The 20552-nt window shown below is 41.5% G+C and overlaps 1 protein-coding gene across 1 annotated transcript in view; it reads right to left on the reverse strand.

Moving 5' to 3' along the window:
* The window catches only part of FARS2 (phenylalanyl-tRNA synthetase 2, mitochondrial), a 625214-nt gene that overhangs the window by 380316 nt on the left and 224346 nt on the right, over positions 1-20552 (reverse strand). Inside the window, exon 6 of the mRNA XM_006141240.3 lies at positions 10897-11028. Within this exon, the coding sequence (XP_006141302.1) occupies positions 10897-11028 (132 nt within the window). The remainder of the gene's footprint in view (positions 1-10896; positions 11029-20552) is intronic.

Raw genomic sequence — 20552 nt, forward strand, 5'->3', positions numbered from 1 at the left:
GGGGGGGTGGGGGGATATAAAACCACTACAGCCTCTCTCCCTCTAATTTAAACTAAAATCTCTGGGCAAAACGATTAACAGTGGTCTCTGAAAAAATAAACAAACAGAAAAATTAGAAAGGTAAATCAAAACCTGGAAAAATAACACACAAGGTGAATTTCTTAGTGTAAATTTTTTTTTTTTCCTTACATGATTTTGCCCAGAAGTTGGGCCATGGTTGTAGAGGGTCATAACATCACGGGCAGTTAAGATTCAAAGATAAATCTGTCTTTGCATAGGAAGGCAAAGCCTTCTGTTAGCTGGAGAGTCTGAGAGAATAACCCAGGGGCAGAGAGAGCCCAGAATACACTGTCCTAATTCTAAGTGTAAACCTGCACAAGTATTAGCCTAACCCCTGAGTAACAGAAGCATACCCTAGACTCAAACCAGCACAGCAAAGCTAAGGGAACTGAACTGATATCTCAACTAGTCACACAAGTTTCAGACTAAACCCTACAGTATACATGTGCAGGATGGACATAAATCATATAGCAAAGACCTACACTGAGATATGACTAACTGTCCACAGGCAGCAACTCAGCGGGCTGATCATCTACCTTAAACATCATCTATCAGCACATGCTTATAACAAGACCCAGAGTATACACTATTCACCATGCACATTGTCCAGCATATAATCCAAAATTAGTTGACAAAGAACCAAAAAAGTGACTAATTTTCAACAAAGTCCATCTCCAATGACCCAAATATGGAACATTCAGATACTTTAACTATTGTAACTTTGTCTTATGAGGTAAAAAAAAAAACATACATGATAAAGATGAAAATGTAGGAATTCAGGGTCCAGCAAGTGGCATGGTGGTTAAAGGCGCTGGACTCCCACATGGCCGGCCACGGTTCAAGTCTCGGATCTGGTGGCTTGCTTTCTTTCTGCCTTTCTAGCTGTCTGTCTCTCTCTGATCAAACTGGAAAATAATAATTATAATAATAATAAATAAAGTTAAATAAAATAATTCTTTAAAAAAAAAAAAAAGAAAATGTAGGAATTCACAGCAGAAAATTAGGAACCATAAAACAGGACCAAACACAAATTTTAGGATACACAAACAAAATGCACTGAAATAAAAAAAATATATATTTAATGGGGCCAGCAGGAGGGATGGAGGTTAAGTTGGCTAGACTCCACATGGTCAACGTGGCCACTTCAAGTTCAGACTCTGTGGCTTGAATATCATGACTAGAGTGTGCAGTACATGCCCAAAATCCTGCGAGGAAAGAGAGGAGAAGGGATTGCATTGTAGCCTTCCCCAGTGGAGGATGTTTTTTCTCTCTCTCTCTCTGTCTCTGTCTCTCTCTCTCTCTCTCCAGCAAGCGCTTGCACCCTACAGCAAAAATTTAAAAAAAAAAAAAAAAGTCATCAGATGACCAAGGTGAAAGAATAAAGTTAACAGAAGAAACAGTCAAGAGAACCAGCAGTTAGTGTAATGTCTATGTTGCTGGACTCCCACGTAGTCGACCGCGGTTCGCGTCCCGGACCCGGTGGCTTAAAACTCACGCCGGGCGCGTGTGCATGTGTGCCCAAGATCCCAAGAGGAGAATGGAGGAGAAGGGATTGCAGCGTGACCATCCCCTCTGGGGGGTGATTTCTCACTTTCTAGCTCTATGTCTCTCTCTGTCTGTCTGGCGAGCGCACGCGCCCTATAGCGTAAACCTCTCCAAAAAAATAAAATAAAATAAAAAATTTTTTAAAAAAAGAAACAGTCAATAAAAGTAAAGATGTATTCATAAAAGTTACATAATCAAAATAAAAACAAACAAACAGAAAAACATAGAAGAAAGCGAGCAGAATTTTGGGGTCTCTTGGAACAAAATCAAAAGATTTCATAGGAATGTTAGATAAACTTGAAGAAAATCATCCCTAGATATGTCAAAATCACACTGCTACGAAACCAATGATAGAGAAAAAAAATCTTGAAAGTAACTCAAGACGATACAGTACCAACATTTCAAATGATAACTAAAATGATTATGGTTTTCTCTTTAAAACCATAGAGGCAGAGGATGATAGAACGACATGTTTAAAATTGCTGAGGGGGCCTGGAGGTGGTGTAGTGGTTAAGGCACTGGATTCTCACATGGCCAAGTGCCTTCTGAGTTCCAGACCTGGTGGCTTGCTTTCTCACTTTCTCTCTCTGCTGAGTGCATGTGTCCTATAACAAATTCAATAATAATAAACAATTTTTTTTCATTGCTGAGAAAAAATATCCACACATCTAGAATTCTATATTCACTGAAATCATCCTTCCGATAAGGGGGAAAAAAGACACTCCTAGACAAAGGAACACTAAGAAATTCATCAGTGACAGACACAGTCCATAAGAAATGCTATGGGCAAGTTTTTCATACTGAAGAGAAAAAATGTCAGAGGAAATATAGAACTTTGGGAATGAAAGAAGAGAAAGAGAAATGGTAAATAGCCAGAGAAATATAAAAGAATATCGTTTTCTCTTATGTTTTTAAAAATCCATATAATTGCCTAAAGAACGAAGTGTAACACCCAATGGTGAGATTGTTAATGTATGTACACATAAAAATGTAACCCTCACAATGTAAAACTGAGGAGGGGGAAGATAAGGCTGGAATAGATCATTTAATATTAAAAAAAAACTTCAAGAAAAAGAAGTATCAGCCATAAAAAAATGGATATTTGATAATGATAAATGGAGAAATTCAGCTATTAAAATGCATGCACCTAATAACATAGCCTCAAAGAATATAAAGAAAAATTGATACAATAAAAGGGCAAAATAGAAAAGCTCGTAATTACATCAGAAATTGTTTTCTAAGAATTATTTATTTAATTTTATTTATTATTATTATTTTTTTAATTTGCTACAGGGCACATGCACACACCAGAGAGAGTCAGAGACAGACAAAGAGAAAGAAAAACAAAGTAAGAAAGCAAGCACCCAGGTCTGGGACTTAAACCACAGTTGGCCATGTGGGAGCACAACACCTTAACCACCATGTCGCCTGCCAGCCCCCATAGTATTTAATTGTCAGAAAAGCCATGATAGATTGTTCTACATTTTTCTATGCAAAAATGCATCATGACTTTTCTGAAAACCCATCAGAAAATTTTAACTCTCTTTTGAGGAACTGATAGAATACTAAGAACAATAACAAAAAATCAGACACAGAAGAGCTGAACTATACTCTTCAATTATTTTGATGTCATTGACAAGTATAGAACATTCCACTCACAGGTTCTTTTCCTCAAGAAAAATAGAAAAATATGTCCACACAAAGACTCTTTTTACATAAACATGTATAGAAGTTCTGTATTTAATAGCCAAAAACTGGAAACAATCTAAACGTCCATCCACAAATTAATGGATAAACAAAGTGGGATATGTCGATTCAATAAAACACGACTTAGAACAAGAAAGATTGAGTTAATACATTCAACAGTACAGATCAATCTCAAAGGCACATATGCAAAATAAAAAAGGCCAGGTACAAAGAATACATACCGTATGAACTCATGTATAAACAATATTAGAAAATCCAAACTAATCAGTAATGACAGTAGATGAGTAGTCACTTGAAGACAGGGGTAGTATGAAGGGAAAGATTACAAAAACAGTACGAGGAAGTAATTGGTGATAAAACACTGATTATCTTGTATACAGTGATGGTTTCATGGATGCGTACATTGAATTGGGGGCCAGCAGGTGGTGTGGTGATTAAGGCGTTGGACTACCAAATTGCCAACATGGTTCAAGTCCCAGACCTGGTGGTAAGCTTTTTCACTTCCCCTTTCTCTCTCTCTGGTGAGCATGCATGCCCTGTAGCAAATTAAATACTAGTAATAGGGGTAAGTAAAATTAAATAAATAATTCTGTAAAAAAAAAAAAAAAAAAAAACCCTGATCAAATTGTATATTTTATATATGTGCAGGTTGGGGCCAGCAGGTGGTTTTGTGGTTAAGGCACTGGATTCTCACATGGCTGAATGCAGTCCAAGTCCCAGACCTGGTGGCTTGAGGATCATGCCAGGCATGTGTGTGTGAATTCTCAAAATCCCAAGAGGAGAATGGGTGAGAAGGGATTGTGGCATGGCCATGCTCCCCTGGGAAGGATTTCTCACTTTCTTTTTATCTCTCTCTGGCAAGTACACATGCTCCATGGCAAAAACCTAAATATATACATAAGTATGTGTGTATACAAATATATGTATATATATATATTTTTTTCCTCCTCCATTCTCCTCTTGGGATTTGGGGCATGCACACACACATGCCCAGCCTGAGTTTTAAGCCACCAGGTCTGTGACTCAAACCTCTGTCATCTACGTAGGAGTCTAGCAACATAACCATTACGCCATCTGCTGATCCCAAAGATAAGGTTTTCAAAGTAATGTTTGAGGAACCAGCAGTTGCATTGTGGTTAAGGTGCTGGACTCCCATGTGGTCAGCTGCAGTTTGAGTCCCAGATCAGGCTATTTGAAACTCACTCCAGGTGTATGTGCATATATGCCCAAGGTCCCCAGAAGAGAATGGAAGAGAGGGGATTACAGCACGGTCATCTCCCCAGTGGTTGATTTTTCACTCTCGGTCTCTCTGGCAAGCACATGCACCCTATAGGGAAAAAAATCTCTAAAAAAAAAAAAAGAAAAAGAAAAAATAATGTTTGGATGTGGGTCATTTACAACAACTATTTGGGGTATTTGTTTAATTGTACATCTTAGTCCCCACCCAAGACCCTGAGACTCTATGAGGAGACTTTTTTTTTTAATTGCTAGAGAGCACATCCATTCACCAGAGAGAGAGAGAGAGAGAGAGATTGAGAGAGAGATCACCCTCTGATGAAACATAATTACACTGCAATCCGTTTTTCCACTATTTCTCCATCCCATTAGGATTTGGGGCATGCATGTACCTGTGTCTGGCATGTTCTTCAAACTGCAGGAGATGGGAGAAGTATAAAACCATGGCTGGCCATGGTTTTTTAAACACTTAAACATTTTAAATAAGCTGTCCAAGTGATGAGTAGACACATCTGAGAATCACTGTTCAGGGCTGCCTCCTCTATGAAGGTTCCATTGATCCAATTGATGGAATGGTTCCCTCTACTCATCTCATAAAACTTGTTCTCACTTTTGTACATGACCATATGCTCATGATATGATCTTATCTGCCCTATTGCACAAACTCCTGTAGGTTGTCATGGTAAAAAAGGCATATCTCATCCATTTTTGTAGTTTATTTTTAGCACGGTGCTTTGTTAACTATACAAATGACATGCCTATTAGTTGATAAGATCATTTGTGGTATACTCTTAGTCCATAGCACATAGAAGTTCAGCAATTCAGATCAATAATACTGAATGGTGTACATGCATGTGGAGGCCACAAACAGTGAACACCAAAGACAGGAACAGACCAGAAACAGATCCCCACTCATATTAGAAAACAAGCATTAGGAATGTCGGCTGGACAACTAAGCAAAGACAAAGCGTACACCTCCCTGCAAAGAGGATGCAGACTCATTCTGGAACACACAGTTCAAACACTTCTACCATTACTATTCCATCCTGAATGGAACTAGAACAAGGCTTTAGCACAATCTTCGTTCATCCCACCCCTCAGCCCTCACTGTGCCCACTGTACTACCATCATGAATCATTATTTCCCATCATGTCCTTTTATGTCTGGGTACTAGGATTTTCCCAAAAGCTGGGACAATGCGTATTCCCATTTTTATATCCTTAGAAGGACTTCAAGAAATACTTGACAGGTGGGAACCAGCAGTTAGCGTAATGGCTATGTCACTGGACTCCCACGTAGTCGACCGCGGTTCGCGTCCCAGACCCGGTGGTTTAAAACTCACGCTGGGCACGTGTGCGTGCGTGCCCAAGATCCCGAGAGGAGAATGGAGGAGAAGGGATTGCGGCGTGACCATCCACCCTGGGGGGTGATTTCTCGCTTTCTGTCTCTATGTCTCTCTCTGTCTGTCTGGCGAGCGCACGCGCCCTATAGCAAAAACCTCTCCAAAAAAAAAAAAAGAAAAGAAATACTTGACAGGGACCAGCAGTTAGCATAATGGCTATGTCGCTGGACTCCCATATAGTCAACCGCAGTTCAAGTCCCGGACCCAGTAGCTTAAACTCATACTGGGTGTGTGTGCGTGCATGCCCAAGATCCCGAGAGGAGAATGGAGGAGAAGGGATTGCAGTGTGGCCATCCCCCCTGGGGGGGTAAGTTCTCTCTCTGTGTCTCTCGGTTTCTCTCTGTCTTTCTGGCAAGCACAGGCGCCCTGTAGCAAAAACCTCTCAAAAAGAAAAAAAAAAATACTTGATGAACAAATGAACAAACAATGACTGTTTAAAACTATGAATTGTTTTTATAAATATTTACAAGGTCTTCCCAAAAGGATCAATTTTTAGATTTTAACAGAGAGGCAAGGAAGGAGATTTTGCTAAGAAATTGTTTTCCACTGTAGAGTTTCTTCTCCCTCGACCTACGTACAATCTTCTAAACTGCACAGAGACTCCCTAAGCGGTAAGTTCCTTCCTGGCACGATCGCGGCCCGTCGTCACCCTGGTGATGGTTCTGGATGTTCGTGCTCCATGTACTGTATGAAAATACACGAGCAGCCTGAGTCAGCCCTGCGGGAAATGAACGTGCAGTGTGTGGGACGTGACTCCGCACTGTCCTCAGAACACCTCTCCAAGGGAAAAAAACTAATCAAATCACCATGAAACAGCCACCTCTACTATAATTCCTAGATCTAGAGAATCTGAAAGCAACGGTGAAGATCCTGCAATTTAGGGAAGAAGAAATAAAGTCTTATAAAATGCTATCAGAGCCTCATTCCCATGCATGAAAACACACACGAGGGAACTGTAAAAGGTACATGAAAAAAATGGAATTAAAGTATGAGTTTATTTTGATGCAAAAAAAAAATTGAAATCTGTGCATGATTTTTTCATAATACACATTTTCCATGAACTTCTGGAAGTCTTCTCAGCTATGCCACAGTCGAATGTATAATAAAATGCTTCACTGACTATTCAAATCCGCAACCCAATTTCATGTTTAATTAAATGCAGTCTATCCTAGGGGATAACAGACATGATGGCATGTCCCTTCTTTAGTGATAACTAACTACAGAACCAGTAAAGTGCTGTTCATTTCGTTTTGCTTCTATTCTTTTTTTTTTAAGAGGTTTTTGCTATAGGGCGCGTGCGCTCGCCAGACAGAGAGAAAGAGAGACAGAGAGATAGAAAGCGAGAAATCACCCCCCAGGGGAGATGGCCACGCCGCAATCCCTTCTCCTCCATTCTCCTCTTGGGATCTTGAGCACGCACGCACACGCGCCCGGCATGAGTTTAAGCCACCAGGTCCGGGACGCGAACCGCAGTCGACTACGTGGGAGTTCAGCGACACAGCCATTACGCTAACTGCTGGTCCCCATTTTGCTTCTATTCTTCACTTGACGTTAGGCAGAACGACTTATGTGAAATGAATTTTTAGACACTTCAAAATCATGCAATTTACTATTCAGGTGGCATAGCACATTAGTTAACAATTGTCAGAAAGACTTGGGAAGTTTCACTAACACTGGCTTCCTTTCGATCTGGCTCTGTAAATGGTGGTAGTTACAGCATCTGCTTCAGAGTGTTGTTGTCTGGGTTAAATGGAACAGCCATGTAAAGCCTGCTGTCAGCTTCTTTGGTTTCTGGTTATCTCAGCACTTATCTGACCCTTTATAAAGGAAGGCCTTTGAAAAAAAGAATATACAGCCATCAATTATATTGTTTCTCAAAAGTTCACGTTATTATTATTATTTTTTTTTTTGGAGAGGTTTTTACTATAGGGCACGTGCACTCACCAGAAAGAGACAGAGAGACAGCAAGCGAGAAATCACCCCCCAGGGTGGATGGCCATGCCACAATCCCTTCTCTTCATTCTCCTCTTGGGATCTTGGGCACACACACACACACACGCCCTGCGTGAGTTTAAGACACTGGGCCCAGGACTCAAACCGCTGTCAACTACATGGGAGTCCAGCAACCTAGCCATTATGCCAACTGCTGGTTCCCAGAAGTTCACTTTAAAAAGAGAGCAATGAAGATGGGAAAGGAGAAGGGCAGGAAAGAATGGGAAGAAAATGTGGGATAAAAGAAAAAATGGCAACACATACCTAGACTAACATTTAACACTTAACAGATGAAGTACACATAGCTACTAGAACTCAGAAACCGGAAGACTAGCTGTACTTGGAAATAATGACTGTGGTTAGTGACTACCAGGCACGCAGTTGAGAAATTTTAACTACAGATGTCAAAACACATTCAAGTCTAATAATACAAAGCAGAACTCTGTCCTAACAACTTGCAGTTCAAATAGCAAAATCTACTCAGGAGTCTGGACAAAATTGTCTCTTCTTGCATTTCTTTGGTCTCTCTCTTTCTCTCTCAAGATACTTAAATTTTCCGTGAACCACTTCCCAACAACTCAAAACACGTATCATGATTATGAATCATTCAAAAACCTATGTGCATCCCCGGTGTCTTTTATTTTCTGTCTAACATCTTTATTTTTCCACTTTGCCATTCCCTTCAAGAGTATCTGACATGTTGGTCTAATTGTAGAACAGCAGTCTCATTAATGCACAATAATGACTTGAAAATCTATTTCGGATAACGATATTCAGTCAATTACTATGTGGATAAACCTCATAAAAACCCATTGAGCATACTGGAAAAAATACAAGGGAGCCCAATTCCAAGTGACAACTGATATGTAAATTGATCGTCCTCTGATTTGCTTTCTTAGCTCTGGCTCCCAGACACCAGGCACTCCTGGAAGGAAGCCTAGGATTCTTTTAAACCTTTTGTCAAAAAAAAAAAAAAAAAAGAACAAAAAAAAAAGAACAAAAAACACCACAGAAGCATTTGAAGTCTCTCAAGGAGAGATTAACTCTTGCCCATTTGCTCCCAATATTCTGCAGCATCTATGGAAATACATACAGTGTAGACATAATAGCCTGATTTTCTTTATCTTCTTGATTCTTCTTAGCCTATGTTTCTTTTCTGAATGGAGGAGAAGAGGCTGTGGCACGGCCACCCCCTCCTCAGGAGGGGTGATTTCTCACTTTATGTCTCCCTGGTGAGCACATGTTCCATACAGCAAAAATCTCTCCAAAAAAATAAAATAACATCAGCAATTAATTTTTATGGAATGTCTACTATGTGTCAGTCCCTTGGCTAAGTACTTTAAATATATGCTATTAAATAATCTTCACAATAAAACTTTGAATAGTTTCATGGTACCCATCTTAGCTAAGGGAAAACGAACTCCACAGGGGTTAAGCAATACATAAAGACACACATCAGTCTGTGGACAGAAATGTGACAAAAACTCTAGGGTTTGGAGCAACCAAGCCCAGATTCATAACTCTAACTCACAAGCCCTAATTTTGACATGTGTGCTCCTTCTTGTACAGAACAGCCCTTCAAATATTGGCAAACTGTCCATGAAACATTTGGCACTGCACTGGCCTTTCTCCCTAGCTGCCTTTAGCAGAATGGAGAGAAATCTGCGAGCTTATTGAGCCTAGACCCCTGTGGATGGAGGCCCAGGCTACCAGCCTCCCAGCTCCGGTAACACAAGCTCTTCTACTTCATTCCATCCTGGGTCTTCTTCAGTCTCACCCCATTCTCATTCCGGTCCCATGACCAGGGCCAAGTCCTTACCTACAGTCTGTCCAATTTCTTAGTCACCAGGGAAAAGGTCTCTTCTCCACTCTGCCACAGGAGGCTCTGTGACCAACTCTGAGCCATAGCTCCCCTCCAAGGCTACACACCAAATGTCCCTCTATGGCAGTAGGATGTTAGAATCCTTGGGATAATCCCTACCGGTTCCTCTTCCCTTAGTGCTTTCTGCTTGCACAGTGAGTTCAAATGCTTAATCCTGACTCCTTTCTCTAGAGGATTTACACTCAAAAAAATATATTTTTAATTAGATTCAGATAGTGTTTAAAAAAAAAAACTCACAGAGTTTTAGTTATGTTTAGAAGTAATTATTCTTTTTATTAATCAATGGTCCTGCAGAAAAGAAGTGGGAAGACTTCTCTCAAGTATCTACAGATATGGGTCAACATAATCAGCAACCCTGTTTTCCTACTTTACCTCAATCAGGTTTCCTCCTGCCTATGCTTGAGAGTGGTAAGTGGCTAACCATTCTCAGTTTGCTTTCCTGTTGTGTCTTGGTGTAATTAAGAGATATCTGCTAAATTTGAGGTATTATAATAAATACCATAAGAACAAAACCAGACCATGGATTGGCTTTGTTCTTCAAAAGTTTGGAAGACACGCTGCACTCGCGGACATGCATCGAAGATCTTTGGGGCAACTGCAAAGCAACCCATCAACAGATCCAAAATCTGGAGTCTAGTCCAATGGGCGCATCCTGACAAGGAAGATCTCCAGAGACAAGAAGACTTTTCAAAATGAAATGCGAAAAATTAGTTCTTTCAGAGTTTGGTTTCATCGTCTAGAGGACGATGTCCAGGAAAAACAACAGAGAGGCTGCCATTATAGGAGTATGCAACTACCAGTATGCAAATGAGGCTATAGAATGGAGTGTTCCGATAGAAAACCTGTAAATAAAATATGGGGGTCTTGGGACCAGCAGGTGGCATGGTAGTTAAGGTGCTGGACACTCCCACATGGCCGACCAGGGTTCAAGTCCTGAATCTGGTGGCTTGCTTTCTCACTTCTTCTCTCTCTCACTCTCACCCTCTGTCTCTCTCTGGTCAAATTAAAAAATAAATGAATGAATAAATAAAATAAAATAATTAATTAAAAAAAATATGGAGGTCTTTTCTACCTGAATTGACCAGTTGTTGTTCCATCACCCCACAACCAAGGACTTCAAGCCAGTCTCCATGGAAGTTGATCTCCATCTCAAAGGAAGGGTGAGTAAAAGGAAAATAGCAGTCCACCCATCTTATCTCCAGGCCTGCAGAGACACCAAAGAAAAAACAAATGGTGGGTGTTAGAAGTCACCCTTTCCTGTAATCCAATTTGCCCTTTGGCTAATGACACCAATTACTAACACCTGAGTAAAATAAATAGTAAACAAACTAATTTGCAACACATTAGGGTGAAGTAATAAATCTTAAAACTTGTGAAAAACTGGGCATGTCTTTACCAATATGCAAACCACTTTATGTAGTTCCAGGACCTTCCAAAACCAAATCAATCACCTGTCAAACCCCTGCAACTACCTGGCAAGAAAAAAAATTAGGCCAAGAGCATGGGAGAGAAGGTAATTCTGTAAGTTTCTATAAGTGAAAATGACATCGCTTCAGAATTTGAAATAATACATCTTTATTATTTTGTTCTTCAAACATGCATATCAACAATATGACCCATTTAGGATAACCGATCAACTTTTACTTACATTACATATATATGATTTTTAAAATTAGTTTATAATAGCTAATAAAAAGTTCAATAAAATTATCAGCTAATTTAAGTAAGACATTTGAAAACCCAAACATTCTTCCTTTACATAAATAATACTATACCTACATCTAAATAAACAAAAAGGGTATGTGCTAAATCCCAGAATAAATTTCTCAATAAATATAAATATGGCACTTTTGAGCAATGATGTTACCTAACCAAGGAAAAGACTAATGAATTCAAAACAAATAGAGCCTGGGGTCAGAAGTTGGTGTGGTGGTTAAGGCGCTGGACTCCCACGTGGCTGACGGCTGTTTGAGACCCGGACCTGGCAGCTAGCTTTCTCACTTTTTTCCTCTCTCTCTCTATCTCTCTTTGGTGAGCCCACATGCTCTGCAGTGAATTTTTAAAAATAATAATAATAAATAAAAAGATAAAATTAATTCTTTTTTTTAGAGAGAGAGAGATTTTTGCTATAGGCACGTGCACTCACCTGAGAGACAGAAAGTAAGAAATCACCCCCCAGGGGGAATGGCCATGCTGCAATCCCTTCTCCTCCATTCTCCCCTTGGGATTTTTTTTTTTCACACACACACACACACACACACACCCCAAAGATGTGTTTTAAGCTGCCAGGTCTGGGAATAGAACTGCAGTCGACTACCTGGGAGTCCAGCAACTCCATTATGCCATCTGCAGGTCCTCTAAATAGATAATTCTTAAAAAACAAAAGTAAAGCCTGCAAAAAGCAGAGGCCACTAAAACCAGAGAAAGAAGGTAAGTAGGTCGCCTAGGAGCGTAAGGCCCACTGTGAAGAACGCAGAAAAAGGGGAGCCTTTAGCAAATCTGCGTCTCTCTCCTTGCGTTTCTCTTCAATTTTTGATCTTTCTCTTCTTGTAGACACCACTGCATCCTTACTAAAGGATCCAATTCTCCATAGTAACATGCCCCCCTGTGAATTTAAATGCTATATTTTTCTCGCCAAAGACAATCTGTCTTTTAAATCTTGCATAAATAAAAATGTGACATAAAAAAAAAAAAAGGCAACACAATTCTATCCAGTGAGCACTTACAATGCCTCTACCATCCCATTTTACAGAAAGGCAAAAACCTATGGTGCCAGGTGTCTCGCCTCAAGGTCATACAACAAGCAGATGACTGGGCTGAAACTAGGTCTGTCCAACGCCAGAACCCCTGTTCTTTTTCTTTCTTTCTTTTTGGCGTAGGGAGAAGTTTTTGCTATAGGAGGTGTGCGCACGTCAGAAAGAGACAGAGAGATAGAAAGCGAGAAATCACTCCCCACACACCCCGGAAGGATAGCCACACCACAATCCGTTCTCCTCCATTCTCCTCTCGGGCTCTTGGGCACACATGCACACGTGCCCGGGGTGAGTTTAAGCCACCAGGTCCAGGACTCGAACCACAGTCGACTACATGGGAGTCCAGTGACATAGCCATTACGCCAACTGCTAGTCTCAAGAACCCCTGTTCTTTTGTTTGTTTGTTTTTTCTTTTTTTGGAGAGTTTTTTGCTATAGGGCGCGTGTGTTCGCCAGACAGACAGAGAGAGACAGAGAGACAGAAAGCAAGAAATCACCCCCCAGGGGGGATGGCCATGCAGCAATCCCTTCTCCTCCATTCTCCTCTCGGGATCTTGGGCACACACACACACACGTGCCCGGTGTGAGTTTTAAGCCACTGGGTCCGGGATGCGAACCACGGTCGACTACGTGGGAGTCCAGCGACATAGCCATTACGCTAACTGCTGGTCCCCAAGAACCCCTGTTCTTGACAATTAAAATTTAAGTCCCTGTCTGTAAAAAAAAAATAAAAAATGTTTCAAGAATCAAACATCAGGTGGGAAAATTTTTATATGTGTGGTATAATAGATAAATACTAAGTGGCATGCATACAAAGTGTACGACATGTAAATGTTGTCATATGTACACATCCATAAAACTGTCATTACAATCGAAATAATGAGCATATTTATCCCCCTTAAAGGTTTTTTCCTGCCCCTTTGGGATGCTACCACCAGCCCATGTTCCCAACCTCTTCTCCTGAACCTCCAGAACGCTAGACGACCACTGATGTCTTCTTCCCAACACATGAGTTTGCATTTCCTAGAATTTTATACAAATAGAATCATCCAGAACGTATCTTTTTTTGTCTGGCTTCTTTCACTCAGCATAATTCTTTTAAGACTCATCCTTCTTGTCGCATATATCAAGAGTTTGTTTCTTTTTATGGCTAAGCAGATCTTGCCAGCACTTTTTCTAACTGGGAAATAAAGCTGGCCTTGTTGCAGGCTGTTGGGGACATGTCCACAAGTCCCTTGAGCAGTCCAGACTTTTCTATTTGGAGGCTCACGTGTGTAGAGCAGTTGCTCATCTGCAGCTGTGTTCTGAGAAGACGGTATTTGTACACCTGAGTGCTTGCCCGTCTTGGAGACCAACAATCCCCTATCGATACTTTTATAAAAAGCACCAGAGACAATCCTGCTACCAAACAGAAATGTGTGAAGCCTTGGGACACATAACTGAGGGCAGAGGACTGGCAGACAAAACCATTTTTATCTTTGTTTTCCCTCGGTAACTCCCGGCATATAAGCACAATCGTTTTCTGAAAACAGTTTAGATAAACAGATTTTGTGTGCATGGTTTTTTTATGCTTAGCTTGAATTTCACCAAAATCAGACACAGAGCTCAGGGTGGAGACGACTTCATCAGCATATAACTAGACATTACTAAGTACATAGAACATAACGGGTAAATTACATTATATTTGTATGTCTTTTTGTTGTTTATTTACCATCTCGGACAGTTTACATAAATCAGAAGATGGGGCCAGGCAGCGGTGCAGCTGTAACACAACGGGACCCCTCTGGGTTCCCACGTAGGCCAGTTGACACCAGAAGCAGACAGCTGTATAAGGACCCTGTTGGGGTGTGAGTGTGGGGGGTGTGTGTATGTGTCTGTCTGTCTGTCTCACACTTTCTTGGGGGGGGGGGACTACATATATGTGTTTTGCCAGAGGGCATGTGTGCTCATCAGAGATAAAAAGGGGAGGGAGAAAGCGCCTCCCCAACCTCCTGGGTGTTGTGGGGGGATATGGTCCACATTGCAACCTCTTTTCTTCCATTTCTCCATCTTGTTGGGATTCGGGGCATACAAGCAATGCACCTAAAGGGCTTCTCAATTTGTCTGGGCTAGAATTCAAACCATGTGGTTGGCCATGGCACTGTGAGTGTGTGAGTGTGAGCTGTGAGTATGTAAGTACGCACTGTGAGTGTGTGAGTGCACCCTGTTTGTGAGTACGCTTTGTGAGTATGTGAGCACACGCTGTATGTGAGTATGTAAGTAATCTGAGGTTATGGAGCACAAACAAAGAAGTATATATTTGGGGTAATATCAAAGTATTCAATAAATGATATCACTATCGGTGATCTTAAAAAAATCCCTTAGTTTTAATTTTTTTAATGTATGTTGAGCTAGAGAGACAGAGAGTGATAGAGGGAGAGAGACAGACAGTAGCCTTAACAGGGTCTTGACACTGTGATCCACCCCAGTTTAAACCAATCGCATATTCTGGGCCCAGCCACAGCGGCACAAATGGAAGGGTGACACTACGAAAGAGCTGAGACTGCAGGGGACAATTGGGTTCAGCCCTGGCCCAACCTAAGCAGGTCAGGGCATACACACGTGGTCCTAGCTCTGGCATACACACGTGGTCCTAGCTCAGGGCTGGTGCCAGTGGTAAGACCTTGTCAACAATACTTATCCCAGGGCAGCAAGAACTGTGGTAGGGAAGGCTGGATTCCCCCGCGGCCGAATAGTTCAAGTTCCAGATCCAGCGACTTGAAAATCACACCAGGTGCATGTGTGTGTATGCCTAAAATCCTGAGAGGAGAACAGAACAAATGATTGCCCCCTCCCCCGGGGGGATGATTTCTCACATGCACCCAAGGGCAAAAACCTTAAAACAAAACAAAAAACTTATCACTCTCTCTCCCTCCTATACATGCACTTATTTTCGCATGCTCTTTCATTAAACAATAAATAAATAGGGCCAGCAGGTGGCTGGGACACTGGACTCCCACATGACCAACCACGGTTCAGGTCCCAGACCCGACAGCTTACTTTCTCATTTTCCCTCTCTTTCTCTGATGATTATAGCTAGTTTAAAAAATAATAATAAATAATTCTTAAGAAATAAATGTTCGTGTAATATATCTATATCTAGCAGAAAAGCATTTTAACATAATTCCTGTATTAAAAAAAATAGTGAATAACTAGCCCAGAACTATGTTGACAATGGCTTAAGTCAGGTTATCAGGGGTCAGTGAAAATACCCACTAAAGGGAACCAGCAGTTAGCGTAATGGCTGTGTTGCTGGACTCCCACGTAGTCGACTACAGTTCGCATCCCGGATCCGGTGGCTTAAAACTCACACGGGCGCATGTGCATGCGTGCCCAAGATCCTGAGAGGAGAATGGAGGAGAATCACCCTGGGGGGGTGATTTCTTGCATTCTGTCTCTATGTCTCTCTCTGTCTGTCTGGCGAGCGCACACGCCCTATAGCAAAAACCTCTCCAAAAAAAAAAAAAGCCCACTAAAAATTATGTGTTTTGTACTACACATTAATGGAGTGGAATTTTTAGTAACATTTCAAAATCTTATGGGTTAATTACAGATTAATCTCGTTGGGGTTATAAAGTAAAACTAAATGTGTATGTATTATATATCTAAAGAAAAATAATGTCAAAGTTTTTTCTTTTAAACCGTTATTTTTTTTTTTCTTTCAGAGAGGAGAGTTAATTTACAAACCACATTTACAAATGATACTTAGCACTCTCACCGGAGAGATAGAGATACAGAAAGCAAGAAATTGATGACCACGCCACAATCCCTCCTTCTCCAATCTTCTCTCAGGATCTTGGGGACACATGCACCCCTGCCCGGTGTGAGTTTTAAACCACTGGGTCCAGGACTTGAACCACAGTTTGACTACATGGGAGTCCGGTGACGTAATCAGTACACTTCTGCTGGTCTCTAGACTGGGCGCTTTTTAAAATGGAACTCTATGGGATTATAGCAACTGTCAAAATATTATACACGTGGGAACCAGCAGTTAGCGTAATGGCTATGTCGCTGGACTCCCACGTAGTTGACCGCGGTTCGTGTCCCGGACCCGGTGGCTTAAAACACGCCAGGCACGTGTGCGTGCGTGCCCAAGATCCCGAGAGGAGAATGGAGGAGAAGGGATTGCGGCGTGACCATCCCCCCTGGGGGGTGATTTCTCACTTTCTGTCTCTCTGTCTCTCTCTGTCTGGCGAGCGCACACGCCCTACAGTGAAAATCTCTCAAAAAAAAAATATATTATACACGTTAAATTTCAGCCTAGAGCCAAATAGAAGAAAGACCTCTTCAAAATAAAATGTGTGTGTATAAGTTGGTGAATAAGGAAAGGAGTTTATTCAGTGAAGCCAATACCAGGACAGAGAGTCCCAGAGTCCATAACTGCCTCCACTGTATGGACAAGATACAAAGTTGTACAGCGGGGGAAACAAAAGTGAGTTATTGAGGGGACAAGGTCACAGGGGTCACAACAGCATTGGGGACAATGGGGGGCAGTTTCCCTTCTTGACATGCAGGACAAGGCAAAAGGATCAGTTTCCTTCTCTATAAGGGATTTAAAAATAAGCAATGATTAACGTTGCAGACGCAAATGGAAGCGGGCGAAATGACACTTACATCCTGGATGAGAAGCTAGATGTGGTTCTGTAAGACTTGAGCTAATAAAATGTCCTCAAATAATCATATGAGGGGGGCCAGTAGGATCTTTGCCTGTCTCCACAGCCAGGCTTCCGTGAAGACAGTAAGAGTGGGGCCAGCAGGTGATGGAGTAAAGATGCTGAACTCCCACATGGCCAACTGTAGCTCAAGTCCTAGATGTGATGGCTTGGAACTCACACCAGGTGTGTGTGCGTGAATACCCAAAATCCCAAGAGGAGACTGAAGAAGAGATTGCAGCGTGGCCTTCCCCCTGGGGGTATTTCTCACTTTCCCTCTCTGTCTTTCTCCAGCAAGCGCCTATACCCTATGGCAAAAACCTTAAATTAGATAGATAGATAGATAGATAGATAGATAGATAGATAGATAGATAGATAGATATAGATATATAATATTAATATAATAATATAATAATTTATATAATATTATATACACACACACACATACACATTCAGCAATAGCATTGTAAACTTCCTAAGCATAAGGCTTCATCTATGGTGATGGAGGTTTCTATAAGACTCACTCCAAGTAAAAGATAGAAGTTAAAGGAGGATTGGGGCCGGCAGGTGGCATAGTGGTTAAAGGTGTGGGATTCCCACATGGCTGACCACGGTTCCAGTCCCGGACTCGGCAGCTTGCTTTCTCACTTTCTCTCTCTCTGTCTGTCTTGCTCTGGTCAAATTAAAAAAATAACAATGATGATAAATAAAATAAACATAATAATTCTTTTTTTAAAAAAAGAGGTTAAAGGAGGATTTTCTTAATATTTAATCATTATGATGGATTCTTAAGGCTACATATAATATGCCACTTTAGTTGTCTTAGGCCCCACTTATGTTATAACAGAATGCATCTTATTATATTACGAGCATCCAAGTTTCCCTGAACCCCTGGCTTCTCAAAGTAAACTTCTAGGGTTGTTTTGTTTTGTTTTGTTATCGTCAGATATAAACAAATGTAATTATCTATTTCTATTTTCCCTTCTTTCTTACATAAAAAAAAAACAGCATACTGTTTAGATTCTTTTATACCACACTTTTTGAATGTAATAATACGTCTGAAGGTCTCTCCTTCTGAATACCAGAGCACTTCCTCATTCCTGTGCTTAGTCCTGCATAGCGCTGGACCATGTAGCTACCCCACATTTATGTGAGAAGTTCCCCGCTGCTACTATGCTTGGAGTGTATCCAATATTTTGCTACTGAAAGCCATGCTGCAACTAAATATCCTGCTGTGTCAAAGTGTAAACGCTGTTATAATTTTTCACATATTGTCAAACTGTCCTCTATAGGTGTTGTATAATATTGTGTGCTAACATTAGCTCAGTACGTTTCCCAGGGGCTGTACAAATAATTAAGGAAGGGGCCAAACTGAAGTTCAGGTTGCAGATGAAGATCCAGGGCATTGCTGACAAAAGACCACCAGCTATACCTCTTTATGTGGCTTCCAGTGTTAACCTAAAAAAAAAAAAAAAAGCCACCAGGTCCGGGACGTGAACCACGGTCGACTACGTGGGAGTCCAGCAACATAGCCATTACACTAACTGCTGGTCCCAGCAATATCCTTGATTTAACTACCGTGTACTGCATGCATGCTTTGAAAATCCGGATTAGGGGCCAGCAGGTGGGGTGATGGTTAAAGCACTGGACTTAGGGATTGTAGGATGGCCATCCCCCTCTTTCTGTCTCTCTCTAGCAAACACACATACCTTATGAAAAAAAAAAAAACCCACAAACTTTAAAACAGAAAGAAAAAAGAAGATCCATATTGTATCCCACAAAATTATACAACAAATAAATGTAAATAAGAAATTATTTTTTAAAGAATAACTTTAAATAAAGAAAACCATCTTCATTTTTAATACTTGAAAACCACCTCTGTTATGCATTTACTATTTCTTCTTAAAAAGTCATCCATTTTTTTAGCCTGAATAGATGTAACTTGAAAGGGAATTTTATTTCACTATAGTGAGGGAAAAGTCAGTATTACCTACTCTAGGTAGCCCTAAAGAAACATGTAGTGCATGGGACCAGCAGTTAGCGTAATGGCTGTATCTCTGGACTCCCATGTAATCGACTGCAGTTCGAGTCCCGGACTCAGTGGCTTAAAGTCATGCCGGGTGCGTGTGCGTGCATGCCCAAGGTCCCGAGAGGAGAATGGAGGAGAAGAGATTGTGGCGTGGCCATGCCCCCTGGGGGGTGATTTCCTGCTTTCTGTCTCTCTGTCTCTGTCTGGCGAGCGCATGCACCCTATAGCAAAAACCTCTCAAAAAAAAAAAAAGGTAAACTGAGACAGAACCTATCAAGCCAAAAGGACTTGACAGGGAACACCCCACATGAGCGAACTCATCAAGGCTTCAGCCAGGTGTTAAAGGCAAAAACCACAGGGAGAAAGCGGGCATTATACCAGTTATTCCGGGACAATTATCCTTGGCTCCCAGGATCATTGAGCCCAAGGCTGGACGGGCAATCTCTAGGCAGCTGTTTTGGCAGAATTCGTTCTTGGGTCACGTTGCACTAGCCTTTACGCAAGGCTGAGACTCTGGCAGCGTTCTCTAAACAACAGTTCTCCTAGTCAGGCATACACTAGCATAAGAAAACACCTTCTCTGTGGCCTTCCTGGCTTGGTTTAGGACTGACACAATCACCTCTATTTTGATTTGGAAAAACTTTCACACCACTTAGCTAACAAAGAGCAGAACACGTGTGGACAAGATTCCCAGGTTCCTGCTGTCCTTCTGCCTCTTTGCTGTGTGTTTGCACTCTCCCCTAGCAATGGAAGAGTGTCTTCCGGACGGAGTAACCACACGGCTGGCGCGTTTAAGGCCTGAAGCATCCGTGGGGGAATATGAATGTTGATTCCATTTCCAAAGCCCACCTCACAAGCAGCATGAAGTCATTCACGCTTACACTTCATCCGCATCTGGGGCCTTCCAAACCCAGCAATGCCGCCGCTGTGACTCGTTAGTATGCCATCTGTATCTTCTGTGTCCACACAACTGTGTGCCCTGGGGTCCAGTGCTGCAGACTGCAAGTGGGAGAGAATCACTCCTGCTACAACGTCCATGCTAAACACTACCTTGTCCCTCTCAGAGGGTAATAAATTCCTCTGGTGGGGCCCTCTAAAGCACACAGAAGATACTGACACTGTGTCAGCCATCACAGCTCCCCCTGCTAAGACAAACACAGGAAATGGGGGTAAAATAAAAGGCCAGCAATTTCCCCCAGCCTTGGCGATGGTGTAACTGATCCCACAGCGACCGTCTTCTCCTTAGTGGAAAGAGT

Source organism: Tupaia chinensis, unplaced genomic scaffold, assembly GCF_000334495.1.
Source record: "Tupaia chinensis unplaced genomic scaffold, TupChi_1.0 Scaffold000048_1, whole genome shotgun sequence".
Lineage (NCBI taxonomy): Eukaryota > Metazoa > Chordata > Mammalia > Scandentia > Tupaiidae > Tupaia > Tupaia belangeri.